Source organism: Camelus dromedarius, chromosome 8 (genome assembly GCF_036321535.1).
Source record: "Camelus dromedarius isolate mCamDro1 chromosome 8, mCamDro1.pat, whole genome shotgun sequence".
Lineage (NCBI taxonomy): Eukaryota > Metazoa > Chordata > Mammalia > Artiodactyla > Camelidae > Camelus > Camelus dromedarius.
The window spans coordinates 31,971,544-31,990,946 of NC_087443.1; the positions used below are offsets into that span (position 1 = coordinate 31,971,544).

Below are 19,403 nucleotides of genomic sequence, written 5' to 3' on the forward strand. Positions count from 1 at the left end.
GGATACAGAGGTGACTGGGAAACAGAGGCTTACCATCTAGTAGAGGAATTGATCATCCAGAACCCACTTTAAAAACTGCAAAGATCTCTTCTAACCAGAGAGCCTCCACCTGCTCCTAAGTTCCCTCTTTTTCTCTGCTGGCCCACTGATTCTTGGCTACTTGGCCTGGAGCCCAGCATATACCTCTGAGTTCCCGGACCCTACCCAGGCATAGAACAATCCAGGCCTGGTGTGGGGCTGCACACGGGTGCTGGTGGGAGGTCCATCCAGGGAGCTCAGGCACAGGGTAGACAGGTTCCTCTGGACAGCTCTGCACCACATGCCTGAGCTTTCAGCTGTTTGGAGAATTTGTTAAGAAATCACCTTATTCTCAAAATCTGGAGATAAACTGAAGGCAAAGGCTTAGATTCATTTCAAAGACTTGAAGTGATGGTCTCAAAATCAGTTCTCCCTAAAGTGTCAGAAGACCTGGGTCCCAAAACCTTGAATACTAACCTTGGTTGTTCCTTCCAATTTTCCAGAGCCTCAGTTTTGTCATCTAAAGGATGTTTTGTCATGAGGGACATGAGATGCTGTTACGTGATAGTGCCAAGTAAGTCAAAGATGCTTCAGAAACACAGGATGAATCAGAATGTAAGTGCCCACAGGCTAGTTACTGGGCCCTCACCCAGTAGCGAGGACAGATGGAAGTGGCCTCCCGAGGTCCTATAGTGGGCTTCACGCAGCACAGGTGAGCCAAGGCGGAGGCTGTGTGCAGGCAGCACTAGGACCCAGGGGCCGAGTCTGGAGCCGGCTCAGCTGGGTAAGTTCACAGCCAGAACACAATGTTCTCAGTGTACCCACAGGAAACCCTGAAGAGGAGAACTGCACATGGCCTTCTGCTGGGTGTGTTCTGGTTCCAGCCTTTTATTCTTTTTCCTAACCTCAGTCCCCACTTTCACATCCTGTAACCTGCAGAGCTGCCTGCCCCACCCCGCTGGGCTGGTCCCAGGCCCTGGGAGAGCAATCAATGCAGGAAGCCCAAAGGCTGGCTGGCCTTCACAATTTTCAAATAAGACCGTTCGCCTCTAACCTTGGTTTCCTGAATCGGCCCTTTGTGTTGGAAACTTTTCACAGTGCGGAAGGCAGACACCAGGGACAAAGCTGAGCTTCTAGCTGAGGCGAGGGTCTTGGCTCAGACGCAGGGAAACAGCTGATGCCTCTGAACCACCTCCTCCCTTCCTCCCTGAAGGCCAGGCCCCACCTGGGACGGGGCGAGTGCCTCCACGGCTGCTGCAGAAATCAGAAGGAGCTGGGAGCTGCCTGAGGAACCAGGGCCAAGTTTGGAGCAGAACATCCTATGATGTGGTTCCTAGTTTTTATTTCCACGAATGCCATAATATGTTGTCCCACCAAGCTATTTTTACTGAATAAAAAAAATTTTTTTAAAGCAAACCTCTGCAAAACCAACAGCCCTCTGTTACAGGGAAGGACAAGGTGAACTTTTCACTTCCTTCCCCACAGCCTATCAACTCATCTGCGGTTTGGTGTCACCCACACTTCCGTACTATATTCAATCTCAATTGTGGCCTCCTTGTTTTCGAAGCTGCAGGAGCAAGACTCTCAAACCCATGTTGTTTCTGCATGTTGCATGAGACTTTCAAGAGTCTTCTTAGTGAGTTCTTGCAAAATGGAGACCCTGCCAGATGCAGCCTCGAGGCAGAGGCGGGCCAGGAGAGTCAGCAGTGAGGCAGAGTCTGTGAGAAGCTGGCACTGGCTACCTGCACCGCTGAGGGCGCCGGATGAGGAGAACAGCTCTTGCTTTATGACACATGACATATCTGCCTCCTTAATGAGGGGCCCGGCCTTGAAAATAACCCCAGTGCTTAGATTAAGCTCCATTAATAGGGCTCTTTCTACCATGGTGTTTCAGAGTCTTTCCCCAAATATTGGTTTGTAAGAGAGTTTTCATGTGTCCTCATCCCAGGCCTATAAAGAGATTCGACTGGGTGCTACCCAGACTTCTCCTTGCTCAGGGATTCCCTTCGTGGAGAAGGGGAGCTTCCCAAATCAGACAGTGATGCTCCTTGGGGAAGTCTGCCTAAAGCTTGTAGCCTCAAAAGACCTGGGTTCTAGTCTTAGTTTTTTCAGTTTGCTGTGTGACCCTGTGCAAGTCACTTTCCCACTTGGGGCTTCAATACTCTCGTTTATAAAAGGAGAGGGTTTGGTTAGACATCACTGTTAGAGGTGGAATTACATATCTTCTCAAAATATATGTATGTTGAAGTCCTAACCCCAGTATCTTAGAATGTGACCTTATTTGGAGATAGATCTTGATAGAGGTAATCAAGTTACAATGAAGTCAAGCCAGGTGAGCCCCAATTAATAGGACTGGTATCCTTATTTTTTAAAATATATTTTTACTTAAGTACAGTCAGTTTTACAATGTGTCAACTTCTGGTATACAGCACAGTACTTTAGTCATATATGAAGATACATATATTTGTTTTCATATTCTTTTTAACCCTAAGTTACTACAAGATATTGAATATAGTTCCCTGTGCTATACAGTATAAGCTTCAGCTCTTTGGCTGTGGGATCCTTCCCTGTCATCTCTTGGTGGCTTCCTCTGCCCCACATGGCTGTTCTGTTACCCTCTCCCAGTGAGTAAATGACATGATGTGTGAGAATTGCTTAGCACAATGCCCCACAGAGAGTAACCACTCACTCTGTATCCACCATGATGAACATTCTTAGAGTTCCCGCTGCCTGGACTTGACTTGTACCGATCCTGAGAGCCTTTGTGCCAAAATGAAGTGTGGGTTCTGAGCCCAGGCCCTCGTGGTCACTCATACCTTCATTATTGAAGCCTTTCCCATCCCCCTCAGCAGCTTTTAAATCAGAGCATATTCAAGTGGCACTTTCCAGGAGACTATTTTTAATGGAAGGCTCATTTTGGCCACAGAGTCAGCAGGACTCCAAAGAGACTGCAAAGGTGCAGAATGGGAGACTGCTTCTCTGTTCTTGAACTTGCTGATCCTGGGGTCGGGAGTTGCTGCAGAACTCTGAGGCTAAGCTCTGCTTCCCTATCTGCCTAATGAGGACGCCCCTTGGCTGGCAGCAGAGGGTCAGGCTTAACTACAGGTGTAGCCGGGGCTTGTGCTCCCAGACAGCAAGGCGCTGCCTTCCTCCTTGATCTGCCATCCCTCCTTCTGCTCCTTTTCTAGCTCTCAGAATGAATTCTGCTCTGCATTGAGAGATGGCTTGGGACGATGTCCTGCTTTCCTCCTGGCTCCTGAGTCTGTAGGTCTCCGGAGGCCGAAGCACCTGGTCCTCCAGCTGCAATCTCAGGCTGGGAGAGTCTGATTTTCCTTTTCATGATCAGGAGTGCTTTGAAAAAGCATTCTAGCCTTGAGCATTGAAGCAGGATCACAGAATGAGCCTTCAGTCTTCTCTGGGCAAAGACATTGGTCTAGGATAGAAAGTCCTCGGTTGTCCTCCAGGCAGTATGTTTGACAGCTAAGTTGCCCTGACTTCAGCGACTATTCCAGATTTACTGTATTTTGGAGACTCTGCAGAAAGTTAAGTGGATAGAGTGTGACTTCAGCAGCCCCTAAACATGACCGCTGGGTTTGCTAAACAGATGAAATGTCCATGCTTGTGTGGTTTATCTTCACATATATGCCTGGAGATTTCTGAGAATAAGGATGGGGAGAGAGGACGTGGGTGTTTACTTCAGGCCTTCTGGGCCAGGGAAGGAAGGAGGAGAAGCTATCTGTGGAGGAAAACATCTCTCCACAACATCCACATACTTTACATTTGATCCCTGCTGGCTGCCTCTTACCCTGGTTTGGCTCAGAGCCCAGTAGGGAGGCTCCTTCAATAATTCTGAGCTTAGGACATCTGCCTTTCCCTAAAAGTAAGTAAATAAATACAGATCTGTAATTGCTTAGTTTTTTGGTCAGAGCAGACACACTGTTCACCACCCAGTGGCCTGGAAAGAGCACATGTGGTGCACTCCACCTGCCCAAGTGCCTAAGCTTCCCGGGCCTCAGGAGCCTGGTTATTGACTGTGCAAGTCCGGATTCCTGGCCTCTTTCTTAGGTGTACCCTGGCCAGGTCAGAGAAGTGCTCTTTTGATAGAAAGTGGAGCACAGTGAACGAGGCTCAAAACAATCTGGTTCTTGCTTCCTTGTCTTGAGAGATCGCACCACTCCCCTGTTTACACGCTCAGTTCCAGCCACACCAAATGACTCCGAGTTCCACGAATGCGGCCCTGCCTATGTGCGTGCTGTTCCCTGCACTTGGAATGCTTCTTTGGCATCTTCCCTCCAATTCTGACTGACACTCAGGCCCAGGCTCACCTTCTCTAGGAAAATTTTCTTGTCTTCTCCCCTGCAGCCTCACCTCCAAGCCCCTTTGGCTTCCATAGCACCCTGTGTAGACCAGAGTCATGGAGTTATGCACTGTGTATATTCCATATGTCTGTTTACTTATCTGCTCTTTCCATTGGTCCAAGAGGTTTCCAAACCTGCCTGCAAGAGAATCACATGAAACCCCCAACCTTAGACCTACTGGACCCGAGGAATGAAGCCAGGGTGTCTGTATTTTTATTAAGCTTGATTCTGAGGCACAGATAGATTTAGGAATTATTGCCCCATCTTTGTATTTCTGTTTCACTGTCTATTACCAGAGACATAGTCTGCCCTCAAGAAATGTTTGACCCTTCTAATTTCTCTCTGGTAATCTCTTCTTATTTTCACTTCCTTCCCTCACTAGCCCTAGACCAACAATTTGCTTACCTTCTTGCCCTTACCATGTAACACTGTAACCACCAACTATTCATTTTTTCCATTCCTACTGCCAGGCTGCCAGGAGCTGCTGGTGTACTTTCCCAAAGGTTGGTGCCATTGCAAATTCAGGGACTCGAACTGCAAACGGCCCCTGAATGTGCCTGGCAATCCTCTGACCCTGGTCAGCTCTCTCCCATTCTTCAGAGGGACCATTCCCAACCCCACTGTTCCCGCTTCCTCCTGCCTCTGCCCCAGGCCATAGACCATCTTGCCTCCTCGAGGCTGGTGACTGTTGTCTTGTTTAACTGCATATTCTCAGCATCTAGCAGATATTAGACACACAGGAAGTGCTCAGTAAATGTCTGTTGAATGAATAAAAGACATTTGGAAATAAACATCCCCTCTACTGTTGCTGGCAGAGGCAGAGTGGCCTTCTCCTCCAAATGCAGTGTCTGTTGGGTTTTCCTGAAAGGGCACTACATCCTTGGGCAGGCTCCCCATCTTACCAGTAGATGAAGGCATCTCCCGGCCTTGTCTCCTTTCTTCTACCTCTGGCTTGGCTTTAGGGTCCAAAGTTTCTGCCATATCAGTATCTGGTGTTCTGATTGGGAACAAGGGATTCAAAGACTCCCAACCATGTGGGGGAAGGGAAGCCACAGGGTGCAAGTAAAGGGACAGAGCAGAAAGGCCCTTGGATCAGCAACTTGCTTTAGAGTTCTAGACCACTGTCATTCCAGTGAGTATCAGGCCTGGAATGGCACTAATAAATAACACATTTAAATATATCAGTGAAGACTCGGGACTTTAATACTGATCCTAGATAATTAAAGTGAAAAAGTAAGATTTTTGACTACATAAAAGTAAAACCAGCTTTATTTAAAGTTTACTCTTTATGTCTAATTACCATGAGACACAACAACATTTATATGGAACTATGTTTCAGATTGACATGAACAATTCTTTATTAACAGCGAATTCTGCCTTCAGATTTTCTAGTATATGATGAACTAGAAGGCAACAGAGAAAAAGACTTGAAAGACCTATATTATTAACTATAATCTTGATTAATAATCTTACTTTCTCCGTACTGGTTTCCTTAACTGTAAAATAATACTTGCCTCATTTATCTCACCAGGTTGATGTGAGACTCAAGACATGAGATATGTAAGAATGCTCTGGAAACTGCAGTTTCATGCACTGAGGCATGGTTACCATCAGCTTGGTTAGGATGGCCATCTGTGCAGTCTGGTCATTAAGCTGCCATCTGCCCTCTTGCCTCCCTCCTTGCTCACTTCAGTAGGTATCGCTCAAGCATCTAACTACATTTCACCATACGGAATCTTAAAAGATTATGCAGACACTAACATATAGCTAATTCCTATCAGTTCTTAAGGGAGGAGGCTGTTCTTTCACTGTGCTTGAGATTCCTTATCACAAAGCACTGGAAGGGACAGTAGTGACAAGGTTCATTTCCTCCAGGTAGTTAATTCATTTTATCATTTAAAAAAAGGGTTTAGGGATTTTGTTTGTACACAGCACTGGGTTGGGTTCAGTGGGATACAGCATGGTACATCTCAAATCATCTCAGCTCTGAAGTCTGGCAGACTGAGTTCAAATGCAGACTTAGCCATTTACTTAGCTATGCAGCCTTGGCATGTAGTAGTGCCTGCTCTGAGCTTCAAGTTCCTCTTCTGTATTAAGGGGTATTACATATATTGCAGCGTTATTGAAAGAATTGTAATTAATGCCTGTGAGTGACTGGCACATAACAAGTACAGAGGGGATGACACATGAGCAACAACAGGTTCATCTGCAAGCCCAAAGCGTGGCAATAGGAATTGTGGATAATGAGACATACTGACCAACAGAAAGGGGCAGAGGACCTTTCCAAAGGACCACCTTCAAAAAACAGTGAGGGTCTTATTCCTGGCAGCACCTGAGTATAAGCTGAAATGATCACTGGGAAAGGTGCTTCAGAAAGTATTTCTGCTCAACTCTAGGACCTTTTCAATGTCTAAGATCATTCATTAAAAGAAATGTTCAGCTTAAAGAGAAAATAATAAATTCAAATATCAAAGGGTAGAGATGAGGTGGTACAGTGTCTGTGTTGTAGTTAAACAAATAAATGAGAGAAAGTTAATGATTGCTTCTAAACTGTCACTGAAAATATGACTTAAAGGTTTATTGCAGACTAGGTATTTTTAAATTTTTCCTTTGGTAATCATCAAGAGGGTTGATGCCCAAAAGGACAATGTTGGGAAACTCAATGGCTTTCAAATATGGAACTTGTTTAGGTTGAGAAGTATTAATATGGAAATAGGTGAGTTTGAGGGCTGGTAATTCTTGTGCTCTGATGCGCTTTAGAGATTAGAATAGTGGGCTGAAACAGCAATCAACTGCCATCTATTCCAAGTTACAACATTTTCTTCTGTCTGGGCAATGTGACCACGAGCAGGTCTTTAACTTCCTTGCCCTCAGATTCCTTACCCATTCAGTGAGGTCACCATCTCCCTGTCACGTAGTATGTGTTAAAATATTCTGAACTCCTGAGATTAAGGCCAGTTGCTACTGGGATTATATTTATTCATAATTAAGCAACTCTAAGCAGGTCAGGTACAAATTACTAATAAGGAGAAAGGCAAATACTGTCTGAGGCAAAATTTGCAAACAATCTAATAAATAATTCTCCTAGTTGTGCAGTATGGACCCTGGGGACCATGAGGAAAAACAAAGGATCCTTCTTAGCTTTCCAGGTTTTTCCTCTTCATGGTATGAAAACCTACTCAGATATTGATAAGATAAATTTATACTTCTAAAAAGACAAATATCCCTGAGATAAAGCAAATCTACCATTTGCTTAGGAGAAATGGTTTTTAAATTCCCTTCTTATAGAAAGTAATTTGACCTCTTCCCCCTATTCCCAAATCCCTGAGACTTTGAAAGGATAAAGAAACCAATTTGGAGCGCTTTCAAAGGATTTATTTGCTACAGAATTGCCTGAGCCCACCAACAAGATGAACTCAGGATTTCTGTGTTTAAAAGGATCTTGCTCACTGCTTTGTTTTCACAAGTGCTTCCACATTCAAAAAGCAATTCTTTTTGCCAGCATTTGGCATGCCTAGAAGAGGTTAGAAAAAGTTAAGTCTATAGAATTAGATGTCTAAAAATAGAAAAAAACCCCAAACATTAAGAAATTCCTAATTTGGACAAGTCCTGAGTTGAAATCACATTCATCTGCAAAAAGAACTGTCAGAAATGCTTTCAGGTCAGAAATGCTGTATTTTATAACTCCAGATCCTGACCTCGGACTTAAATGGTGAGGATCCCAGAAACTGCATGAATGACAGGAGAGACACCATTCAGCTGGCCAGTTCTGGTATGTGTCCTGGCTGGTGAAGTTTTACAAATCTTTTAAACCCAAACCTCTTGGTTCTCTGACACCGATTGTCTTAATCTGTTTCTCGATACTTTTTTAAACAAAAAAACCAAAAAATTTCCCTGTAAGATCACACATTTAAGTATTTGTTGCTTGTGGACAGATACAGAGAAATCAGTATGGATGTGAGTTAACAATTCAGTGACTGAGTTGTGAATCTCTGGATGGCTATGTAAGCTGCAATAAATAAAAGTGCAGGTCTTGCCGGATCTGCACTTGCTGTGCTCCAGAGGTGACCATCCAGGCAAGGTCAACCTGAAGAGGGTGTGAACCCCAGCAGCTGCTCAATGGGTTTAAACCGCCACTCATCTGCCTCCAGCTCTTCTACCAAACCAGCTAGTTTTTCCATCCGAGCAACTTGCTGATCTGTAAAGAGTCAAGGAGGCAATATGTAATACAATGTATTTCCCACGGGACAGTCACCAACCACCAACAGGATGACTGATTTTAAAAATGACTTCTAGAAGGATTTTTCCCCTCAATATTCTAGTAATTATCCTATGTTGGTCAGAAGACTTAATCTTAAAAAAAAAAAAAAGGTAATACTTATCCTCAATGCTATTTGTGTGCTAAATTCGTGATTTGTATACAAAAATCCTAGGGTTACAAGTAATTGCAGCTTTCCCCCCAAAATTATGTTTTCAATGGAGAAACGGTCTGGTCTGTTGGGGGAACAGAGTTCCCTGACACATAAATGAGGGCCTGGTGAGGCATGATGGAACAGAAAATGTCCTATCAGGATGTTAGAGGCCAGGTGGACCATGCGGTATCACATAAGTACTCGAAGATGATGATGGTAACCAGAGACAACAGTAAAAGGTTTCAGAAAGAAGAGGAAAAAGCAATACAAGAGGAGTAGGAAGCATTAATTCCCCTAGAAAACTAACCCTTTTACTTCAACTGTAAGCCTTAATGTGGACTTTGTATCTGGATTAAGACCATAGAATGCTCTTGTCTGCAGGTAATTCGTCCACTGAATTAGCTTGCTAATTTTTTAGGAGTTTCTGTCACAGAGCACTCTGACCTTTCTGAGTCGCCAAGTAAATTTAACACCCCCCCCATTCGTTCTCATAGTTAAGTACACAACACTCACGTGCTTACCATGTTTCACCTGTTTAAGCGTAGATGCCACTTGATAGCTGAAAACAGATTCACAGAGGAATCTCTCAGAGCCATCTACAAACAGAAGAGGAAAAGTTTTAATCTGCTCTAAGGGTTTCATGGCTTCTGATAAACCAAGTAAACATGTCCAGTCTTTTCCCTGCTTTTACATTCAGGGTCTAGTTTTCAGTGTTTACAAAGAGGGATTCTGTTTCATTAGAACTAACACTGCTCTGGTATAAAAGCTACTTCTTCTATACCTAGAATATTAAAATAGTCCCTCTGCTTGTTGAAGAGTTTAAAAATAGTGTTTAAAAAAAACAAAAACAAGAAACCCGAGTCTGATGTCCTGGTCAACATTTCCCCTCTCTTAACCTGACAATTTCTTAATGTTCTCCTATTTTGTATGTCAGGCAAATACTGACAGCTGACACATTTGGCCATGTGACCCCCGTGCTTTCGAAATACAAAGGTACACCAAACCTCTAAATCATTTTCATTCTAAAAACCATAGCTGAGGAAAAATAGCTCTTGTTGATTTTGTATATATCAAATTACATCACTAGGACCATCACAAAACACTGCTGGGAAATTTCATTCTGTAAACAGAAACTGTAACCTTGATTTTTCCAACTGAACCAACACTGCAATTTGGATGGCGATAAGGGTATGGTGCAATTTCAGAACTTAGCACATACTGATGCCAAGAACTGGCAACAAGAAGGTAGCTAACTCAGTCACCACAGTACTTGGAAGATAACTGTGAAACGTAAGCTAGTTCATGTTATTTCTTATCAGGCAAGGGCTGATAAAGCAAGACAGACCCCAAAAGACAGAGCGCTCATGTAGGGAAATGTGACTTAAAAGGGCAGCAGAAACCATCTGGGGAAGGGATCTTATTGCAAAAATCCTAAAACAAATGGAGGAAGAGGACATAGCTATCTTTTTTTAGGTGGCAGTTCATGCCAGCACTACTGGGTGTCAAGCACTCACCCATCAATCATGGGTTGGTGTGTCAGCCAGGTATTAAGTGACAAGGAGATAGGACTAACACATTCTGGCTTCATGCTGAGTGTATCACAAGGCAGACCTTATTCTGGAAGCTCATGGTAAAAAAGTAAGAAAAACTATGGATAATATATCCATAAAGCTTGAATATACAACAAAGAGGGCCTCTATCTAATAATATCTTCAAAATTGATGTAAAAATAATATATAATTATTTCCATATATAATACAATATGAATGAAAATATATTATTGATATATACATATTATATATTATTTTAAAATATAATTTCTTTCATAAAGTAATGTACACTTTGGGGATGGTGTTATTCTTTAAATTCAACTTTTTTCCTACATATTGTGCTATATGGGATATGATCCTATCCCATCCTCCCACCCCCATTCCTCTGGCTGAATATAAGTCATTTGTGAGCAGATCATTGAAACTGGGCAAAAAAAATTTATTTTCAATTAACTCAATATTATACTGACTGTCCAAATTAAAAAAATTATCTAGGTAAGCTAATGATATCACTGAGTTTTTTAGATAAGGGCGACGGGCAGCGAATAACTATGAAATCTCACTGTGGGAAGAGGGACTGTGTGAACATTTGACATCAATGATGCAATTTATTATGGCTCTTCTGTGTAAATATGCCACCATTCACTATCCTATTCATACCCTTGCTTAAAGAATCTAATTATAACTCGTTTTATTTTAGAAAGAGTAAAGCATAGAGAATTAGAGCTCATTTCTCAGGTGGTTTGATCCTGAACTTTAAGATCTCACACAAGACAGCAGGCATTCTGGGCTATAAGGATCAGGCCAAGATTTACTGGAAAGCTCTTGGAAGGGCTACCTCCCGCTTACATTCAGTCACAGGTGCTATTAAGATAAATGCTTAAGTTACAACATTTGCATATGTCCCTTGGTAATGAATTTCAAAGCAAAAGGATGTAAGCTAATCTTAATCTTTCAGAAAGGCACCTGCATATCACTTTGCTATTCTTTATGTCTATGGAACACTTCTGCTGATTTGCAGCTCTGCATTAACCACAAAGTCCACTGCTTCTTAGCCACATCCTATTAGATGTGATATGTGTACGAATCTAAAGCCTGGAATTTCTCCAGAGAGGAGTCAGCCTGGGGCAATCTGTCTTCCATTTAGAAACTGTAATCAAACCCTTTGTAACACACTAAGTAGCAATACATCAGCTTTCCTTTTAAGGGACAAACAAAGGTTATAAATGGTGAAAAGTTCAGTAAATTGCCCAAATCTAACACCATTGCCAACTCTAATAAATAGGATGCTAACAAATTCAATTAAAAGAGTGTTACCTCACAATAGGAAATTAGACAATGCCAGATAATTTATGCTTCAGTGGCCTACAATGTCACTAAAATCCAGCCACTTCTGGGCTGGAAGGCAGTCTCTAATTTGCTTACTAATAAGTGGGTGATGATAGTCTAACCAAGGACAGGGGAATGCTGAAAACTCTACAGTATACTGCTTATGTGAGCTGTCAGTTATCAGACAGCAGATACAGAAAAAAGTTAATTTACAAGGTTAAGTACAGGTTATTTGGGTTTACCATCCTAGACTTAGGAGAATGCAAGATCAAGTTGAACCTGCTAAGATTATAAACAGCATCCAACCTTGATTCCTAATTACTTTTGTTCCTTACTCTGAACAGGCAACTCTTCCTACTCTATTTTCATACAGGTGTATCTTAGAGATATTGTGGGCTCAGTTTCAGACCACTGTAATAAAGTAAGTCATACTAATTTTTTGGTTTCCTAGTGCATATAAAAGTTAAGTTTATACCATGCTGTAGTCTATTAAGTGTGCAAAAGCATTATGTCTAAAAAGACTGGTGTACAAATCTTAAAAAATATTTGTTTGCTAAAAAATGCTAACCACATGTAAGCCTTTAGCAAACTGTAATCTTTTTGCTGGTGCAGGGTTTGAAATATTGTGAGAATTACCAAAATGTGACACAGACATGAAGTAAGTAAATGCTACTGGAAAAATGGTGTCAACAGATTTGTTCGATGCAGGGCTGCCACAAATCTTGAATTTGTTAAAAAAAAAACAAAAAACTGTGTCTGCAAAGCCCAACAAAATGAGGTATGCCTATATCCTACTGTAAGAAAAATGGTCAGGTACCTATGCATTAGATTACTTGCATAATAGTATCACCTATAAACATGGTAGACAATGCTTCCAAATCTAGCATCCTTATTAGCTCATATTTAAGAGTATTCTTTTCAATTTAACATTTTTCATTTGACCAGGATAGTTCAAGGACTGCCATCTCTAAGTTTTCATAGTCTGCCCTTAAATGTAAGCAGCTTTAAAATATAGGTGAAATTTTAAATGTAAGGCAGAGAATTGAAGTTTGTGTACTGTGAATTTAAACCTAATATAAATTCATTCTACAACAGAAAGCCAACACATTCCTCCATGAAGCACAATGGGATAGAATAAAAGTGGATAGAACTGTAACTTGTTAGAACATCAACATTTAGACTAATCTCAGAAGCCTGTCTTCTTTAATGTTACCAAGTAATCTGGTGTACACTGACAAAGAATGCCGATAGCTTTGAGACCAAGAAGGCACCTCCTGTATTAAATTCCTCCCGTAGCTAGAATTTAAATGCCTTCTATCTTAGGGTCCATTGTGAAACAGTGATTCCTCTTCTGCTGCTATAAAACTCATTAAGCAATTTAAATGCCGCCAACTTTTGACTTGTTTTATGGGAAACTTCCTTAATACCAGGTCTCTGCTGTATATAACTGAAGTCATAATTTATTTTTAGTGCCAAATATGATAAACAAGGCCCCAAATGTTCACTACTTCCAGACTCAGTGATATTAACTTGAGTATTCAGTTAATACAATTGAAGAAAATGAAAAGGCAAAGACAGAAGTACTTACACCTCAGATGTATTACTAAGTACACTATCTGATTGTCTACTTCACTAAACATGATTTGAACCAGTTCTAAAGAGCCTTACGGTCCCAGTCTTCTCTTTTTTTCCTGTCACAAATGAGTCTTCTGTTTGCCCTGGCTTAACCCAAACCTCTGCTTTTTATTAAGCCTGATATAAATGAATAAATATCACCCCTAAAAAGCCAACTCTTAACTAAGTTTGTACCTTTCCTAGACATTTCCAGATTAATTTTTAAACATACTTACTGAAATTTGCAATATTTAAAGCAAAAAAGATCAATATATAATTTAACACAGATGTACTAAAATCAAGTAGATTTTCAATCCTTAATAAGTTCTTTGCTGATTTTTTTCAAAGTATGATGAATAGTTTAATAGTTAAGGACCACTTTCATGAGGATCCCCTGGATGTAGTCAAAATGGAGATTCCTGTGCTTCAAAGTAGAGTAATTTGGAATCTCTAAGCCAGAAATGTACATTTTAAAATGAGCTCTTCATGTGATTTTTATGCGCCCTATTAAGAATTTATTGGTCCAGCTCCTAAAGTGACAGCAACCTGATGAATTCTAGATACTGCTGTTCCATGCTTACAGCCTGTGCCCTGACCTTGGCCAGCCAGTTTGCAAATGTGTGCTGAATAAGATAGGGGATGGTTTGATGCGAATCCAGTTCCAGGGCTAGAAAAACCATTCAGCACTGTCCTGCAGTGGGCCAGGAGTCATCTTCACATACAATAGTAGCAGATTGGTTTCTGTTGCTTCTCAGAACTTCTTTGATGGGACTAATCTATCTGTAGATGAATTGTATTACGAAAAATATATCAAACCTACTGACCATAGGGAAGCAGACTGGTGTCAGGATAAAGCAAACTGGAACAGGTCAATAGAATTCCTGGTTCCAGTGCTGATTTTGTCCTTTCACATAGTTAAATCACTTTATCTCTTCTAGGTCTAAATAACTCTGGATGACCCCCTTGAGTTCCAAAGGCTTGTTCAGCTTCAAAATTCTGATTCTGGAGAAAGATCTGTGTTTTAGAGATACTATTTTGAAATGGGGACAAGAGATGAAATGTGGAGCTGAAACCAGGGCAAACTCATCTCTAATCCACTTAATAGCTTTTTACAATTAATGTTCATTGCAGGTCTGAATCCAATTATTCAGCAAAAAGCAGCATGAGATCACCTTCTAACATCTCTCCAGCTCCTTTGGGGTAGGTGAAAAGGGCTTTCCGTGGTGGGGCAAGGTCTGAGACACTGAAACCAGATCCAGTGACAGAGCTTCCACTGACCCCACCAGCTGAGGAAGATGATGAAGAGGCAGCCATTTCCTCTAGGAGAATTCTCACTTCACTACAAAGAAAGAAAAATAGCAATTGGCAAGTTTATGGAAGCGAGACTGACATTTCTTTCTAGCTGCCATAAAAGCCAGCATACAGTTTAGTAAAGAATTAGCTCCCATTTCTTCTACTCTCTCTATTCCCACGATCTTTTATTGATGCCTCAGGCCAAAATGTCACTCAGGATTTTAACTGAAAATATGTTTATTCATAGTTTTTCTACTTAAAACACTACTTCCCACCATTAGCAAAGTGTTTATGTCACTTGGGATTGAGTGTGGGTGATTTATGGGTTATGAAGGGGTAATATGGCAGTGCCAAGGTAGCAATTTGACTGAGGAAATAAATTATATGAGGATAAAACAACCATGCCTCATAGGACAGTTTGTCTTGGATACATCCTCACCAAGCCACACCAAGAAATTCACTTACAAAATTTTCCAAATAAAATTCCAGAATAACACTGTGTTCTGTTCCCAAGGAAGGGGAATTAGTTGGGAAATACATATTGGCCTTTTTATTCAAAATTAAAAAAAATCTTTTTCATCCAAATGTAATACCCAAGTTGATCACTTGGTGGCGACCCAAAACTGGAATAAAATAGTTCAAGAAAGACTTTAGGACTGACGACCTATTAGGAATAGAGGAGTTGTGTTTAATCTTGTCATATCAAAAAGTCAAAAAGTCCACATGTAAATAAGAAAATATGTACTGAATACGTGACTCCTTACAAAAGTTCAAAACAAAATAGAAGCTAATGATACACATTTACAAAAGATTCATGATCTTAGGAAGAACCCCTTTCTTAGAAAAGGAGGAAAGGGCTGTCTTTCTACCCTCAAGGCCTAGCACAAAACCGGGATCACAGTGTTTCCCGAATGATGAACAAATGACAAAACACAGGGCTAGTAGCTCAACAAAGGTTATGCAGAGGGGATAGAGCTTGGTGTCATGAGGGGTGGTCCATTACTATTTTCTTTTTCTTCCTCACTTTGCAGATCTGTTTACACAAATCTCCCACCTGGCTGCCAGGCCCAAGGTAGTGCTCAGCAAAATTTCGTTTAATGTTTAAATACTGATGGTGAAGTAGCATGGGATTTGACCCTATCAGGGAAGCTGGAACTATTGGGAGTAGAGATCCTTGGAGGAGAGTGCTGGGGGAGGGGGGGTGGAACGACAGCATTCTTATGTTCACATTGATAGGATGAGGATGATCATTTACTTCATGTATGACAGGGTTGGCCTTATATTCATAAACTATTTTCCGTCTCAGCAGAGACATGTCTATTTTCTTAAAAATAATCCTTCCTTTTTAAAATGTCTCCTTATCCAAAAGACGCTGAAGTAAGTACCCTGGTACAATGGCAAATTATTACAAGCAATCAGTAAACAACATCGTCAAAAAATCGTTCCACTGTGTTCCACTTAAACAGCTGGATTACCGTTCAAAAAGAGTCTACAGCTAAAATCAGGTGGAGTGGAAAGAAAGGGGCCGAACAGAGGAGGGGTCAGAACGCCAGCGGTTCCTAAACTGACTCCAAGCCACAGCACCCGCCCTCGTCCCCGCCCGGTTCTCCAGGGGGCGTCGCCATCCGTGCCATCCACTGCGCAGGCGCCACCCCTCGGCCCGCATGCGCACTTGTCCGGCGCGGCCTGAGGAAATTTCCTCTTACACGCCCTCTGCGGCAGGCTCCTGTTTCTCCTCCTACTTTCTCCATTTTACTAGTCCCTGCAGGTAGGATCCCAGGGATCAACTCCCTTTCCACCAAGCTCCGAGGGTCCCTGAGCCCTCTGCCACTTACCTTAGCGGCTTCGGCACTTTCCTCCACAGCCCCGCCCCCAAAGCCAGCCCGAGAGGCCGCGTTTAAAACAACAAGGGCGGCGGCGTGCTCGCGCCCTCGTAGAGGGAGCTCGTGGCGGCGTGCGCGCGCCCGTGCGGTAGTGGGCGTGGCCGGGGCGAAGAGGCGCGGAGAACGTGATCTCGGAGAGAACTTCCGGGGCCTTCGCCTGCTCGCCTTACCGCTGTTTTCCTGCGGCAGCGGGTGCTTTTTTCTTCGCTCGCTTTTACGATTCAGGGCTTCATCTTCTCCCACGACGTTGCAGGCGTGCTTTCCTCTCTCTTTCTCTCTACAAATCACCATGAAGCAGGGCTAAATTAATTCCTTCGTTTTTTCTAAGTAGTCTCAGAGCCGCATGGGAAAGACGGGTGAAGGGTTTGCTCTCCCTGAGGCACCTCCCTCTTCCAGAGCTCACTCTGAGGGCCCGACCTTAACATTAAAGTCTACTTTTGTGCAGAGCCTTTTTTTTTTTAAATTGAGAGATCCTGTTGGAATAAGGCACTAGGGTGTAATTTCAGTTGAGCTATTGCTAATTATGGCCCCTTTTCCCATATTGAAGTCTTTGCCTTCTATGTTGTTATTTTTCACAACACGAAATCTCTCCTTGGTTCTGTAAGCAAACTAACAATTAAAGCGACTTACTTGCTGAGATCGGATTGAGCATTAGTATATTTTAGTAAGGGTTGATTTTTCTTGGAGGAAGCTCTCTATTTTGGGCTTTAAGACCATCTAACATATGTGGTAGCAACATTGGTTGAACTTAACCACAGCTAGCCTATAAGCAACCTTTGTTTCCTAAATAATTGATTCTTTAAGTGGTGACTAAAAGCTTGGCATCTCAGTGAGTGGTTTACAGTGTTTGAACACACATTGCTAAGAGGAGGATTTGGTTTGGAGAACCATGTTGGTTAAGCCATTTTAGCAATGTTTTGATAGGAAACTGTATCTAATTGTTGGGTACTGATTTCTAGCACCTCCAAAAGTACTAGGGACTTTTTTCGCCCCTTAAGGGTAAGTGTATTAAATATCCCTAGTTCTTTTAATTGTCCTGCTGGATAGAAATGGTGAGACACTTCGCAGATGTTTAGATAAACATAGAAGGTTGCATTTTACTTTCTTTAGGTAAAGTAATAAGGAGACCTCTGTTCTCTCAGAGTCATGGATAGGCTCAGTACCTTTTAATCACCTTTTCTGGGAATGCTGAATAGTTTACAAATTATAGTCTACAGTGAAGCTGGGAGTGGAATAGTGTAGTGGAAAATGTGGAAATTGATTTAAAACAGCTTAGAGATAGGGGAAATCTAATGGAAACAGAGTTGCTTTTGCTTAGTAAGTACTGTGAACTGATGCTCAAGTATGTCCTTTCAGGCCTCCACATAGAGGTTGGGTTTTTATTTCTGATTAAAACAAAAGGTAAGGTGATCATTTGTTTTTCAGGATTTCACTGGACTTTGGTTTGGAGACAGTATCATGGAAGTTCTGCGTCCACAGCTTATAAGAATCGGTGGACGGATTTACAGGAAGAATCCCATCCAAGAACAGACTTATCAACATGAAGAAGATGATGATGACTATTACCAAGGTAGTCCTACTTACTCTTTGGTCAGATTAGAAGTAAAATGTTCTCTGTATTATAGAAGCAATTCTTTGTTTTGTTTCAGTATGTTTCTCTGTAAGTACTGAAATTTGAGACAGCTTCATTTGTGTTTATGTCCGAGGGGACAGATGAGTTTGAGTTTGATGAGATGTTCTCAGTTTGTAAGTCAAGTTATAGTTCATCTTTGTACAGAGGCTTAAATGTAATGAGTAATTTTAGTTAACTGTTAATATTAACCACTAATATTCTGTGACAAAGTTAAGTTCTTTTATCTATAAAGTTATGAAGTAATTTGTGTAATTATCGAAGTGTATGAACATATGTAAAGTGTTTCATCCAATGCTGTTATTATTATTGTAATTTTTTTTTTCTTCTTTGCAGTTATATTCAGGCAGTTTCAAATACACAACCAACATTATTGTTATTTAGGAGTAATTTTAAGAAGTAAGCTGAACAGTTGAAGTGAATTATAAATATTTTCAGGCTAATTAACTTGAACTTGGGTTTAATGCACAAAAATGGCCTCACAGATTCTCTGCTTCCTTTTCCTTTTGGTTTGTAAGCTTTTCCATTAGGCCCTAAACCTTGGGGCTTAGTCTTCCCCTCGGTCCTTCTCACTGTTGCCTTTCAGCCCTGAGGACTTGAACTCCTTTATTTCACCATCCTCCTTTCTCTTTGTCTTGGCTGTGTGGAGTAAATTCTCCCAGTATCACTCCTGCCTCATCCACTGAAGTGATTTTGTGCTCTAACACTTAAAACCACTGAGTTGTACATTTTAAGAGGATAAATTTTATGTTACATGAATTACATCTCACTAAAAAAGTAGTGAAAAAAATTTAGTGTGTCTTCGCTTTCTGGGAGAAAACAGTTAAATAGCAGTATGTATATACTACTTTTCCAAGGTTCCAAGATTGGAAGATTTAAAATGTGTTTTTTATTCTTTCTTTTTCTTCTAAGAGCAGATCAGAAGGAATGTCAGAGCAGTATTCTGCAGTGTAAAGTGTATTGTTTTTTTTTTAAAACCTTGAGAGTGATTGCCAGCTGGGGAGAAGACTGTTTTTCACATAGCAGCAGCTCTGAGTGAGATGTTACGGTTTCTGTGCAGGCTTCGTGGAGTGTGCAGAAGAGCCCTGTGAAGCCTACGAAGTGGTGCAGACCCCACAAGGTTTCCGGTGTACTGTGAAGGCCCCCAGCCTGCTCTACAAGTGAGTGAGGTCTTCCCACCCCCGGCAGCTTCACGGGAAGGCATTCCCAGGAAACTCAGCAGGAAACTGCCTCTTCTCTTTTCCACACTTACTGCAGTGCTTGATTACTAATGACAAAATAGTGTTTTATGTCCTAGAATTTTTCAGGACTGATTA

The 19,403-nt window shown here is 41.6% G+C and overlaps 2 protein-coding genes and 1 long non-coding RNA gene across 8 annotated transcripts in view; 2 read left to right on the forward strand and 1 right to left on the reverse strand.

Annotated features, from left to right (window-relative positions):
* The window catches only part of LOC116155767 (uncharacterized), a 54,149-nt gene extending 52,588 nt beyond the window's left edge, over window positions 1-1,561 (forward strand). The window contains exon 4 of the long non-coding RNA XR_010381924.1: window positions 522-1,561. This is a non-coding gene — a long non-coding RNA (uncharacterized LOC116155767). The remainder of the gene's footprint in view (window positions 1-521) is intronic.
* Window positions 1,562-7,729: 6,168 nt separating this feature from the next.
* Window positions 7,730-16,558, reverse strand: ANAPC16 (anaphase promoting complex subunit 16). Its single transcript, XM_010984189.3, has 4 exons — window positions 16,410-16,558; window positions 14,454-14,620; window positions 9,310-9,384; window positions 7,730-8,574 (listed from the first exon to the last, which is right to left on the reverse strand). The coding sequence occupies exons 2-4, from the start codon at window positions 14,593-14,595 to the stop codon at window positions 8,459-8,461; spliced, it is 333 nt and encodes a 110-aa protein (XP_010982491.1). The 5' UTR covers window positions 14,596-14,620; window positions 16,410-16,558; the 3' UTR covers window positions 7,730-8,458.
* Window positions 16,227-19,403, forward strand: part of ASCC1 (activating signal cointegrator 1 complex subunit 1) — an 87,685-nt gene continuing 84,508 nt past the window's right edge. For 2 of the 6 annotated variants that reach the window (XR_004139607.2, XM_010984188.3), the window contains exons 1-3: window positions 16,227-16,342; window positions 17,883-18,027; window positions 19,148-19,247. Coding sequence is in view for 5 of the 6 variants with exons in the window: in XM_010984188.3 (XP_010982490.1) it covers window positions 17,916-18,027; window positions 19,148-19,247 (212 nt within the window). In the remaining variant the exon portion in view is untranslated. The other 4 variants (XM_031461100.2, XM_031461101.2, XM_031461102.2 and 1 more) reach the window with 4 other exon arrangements.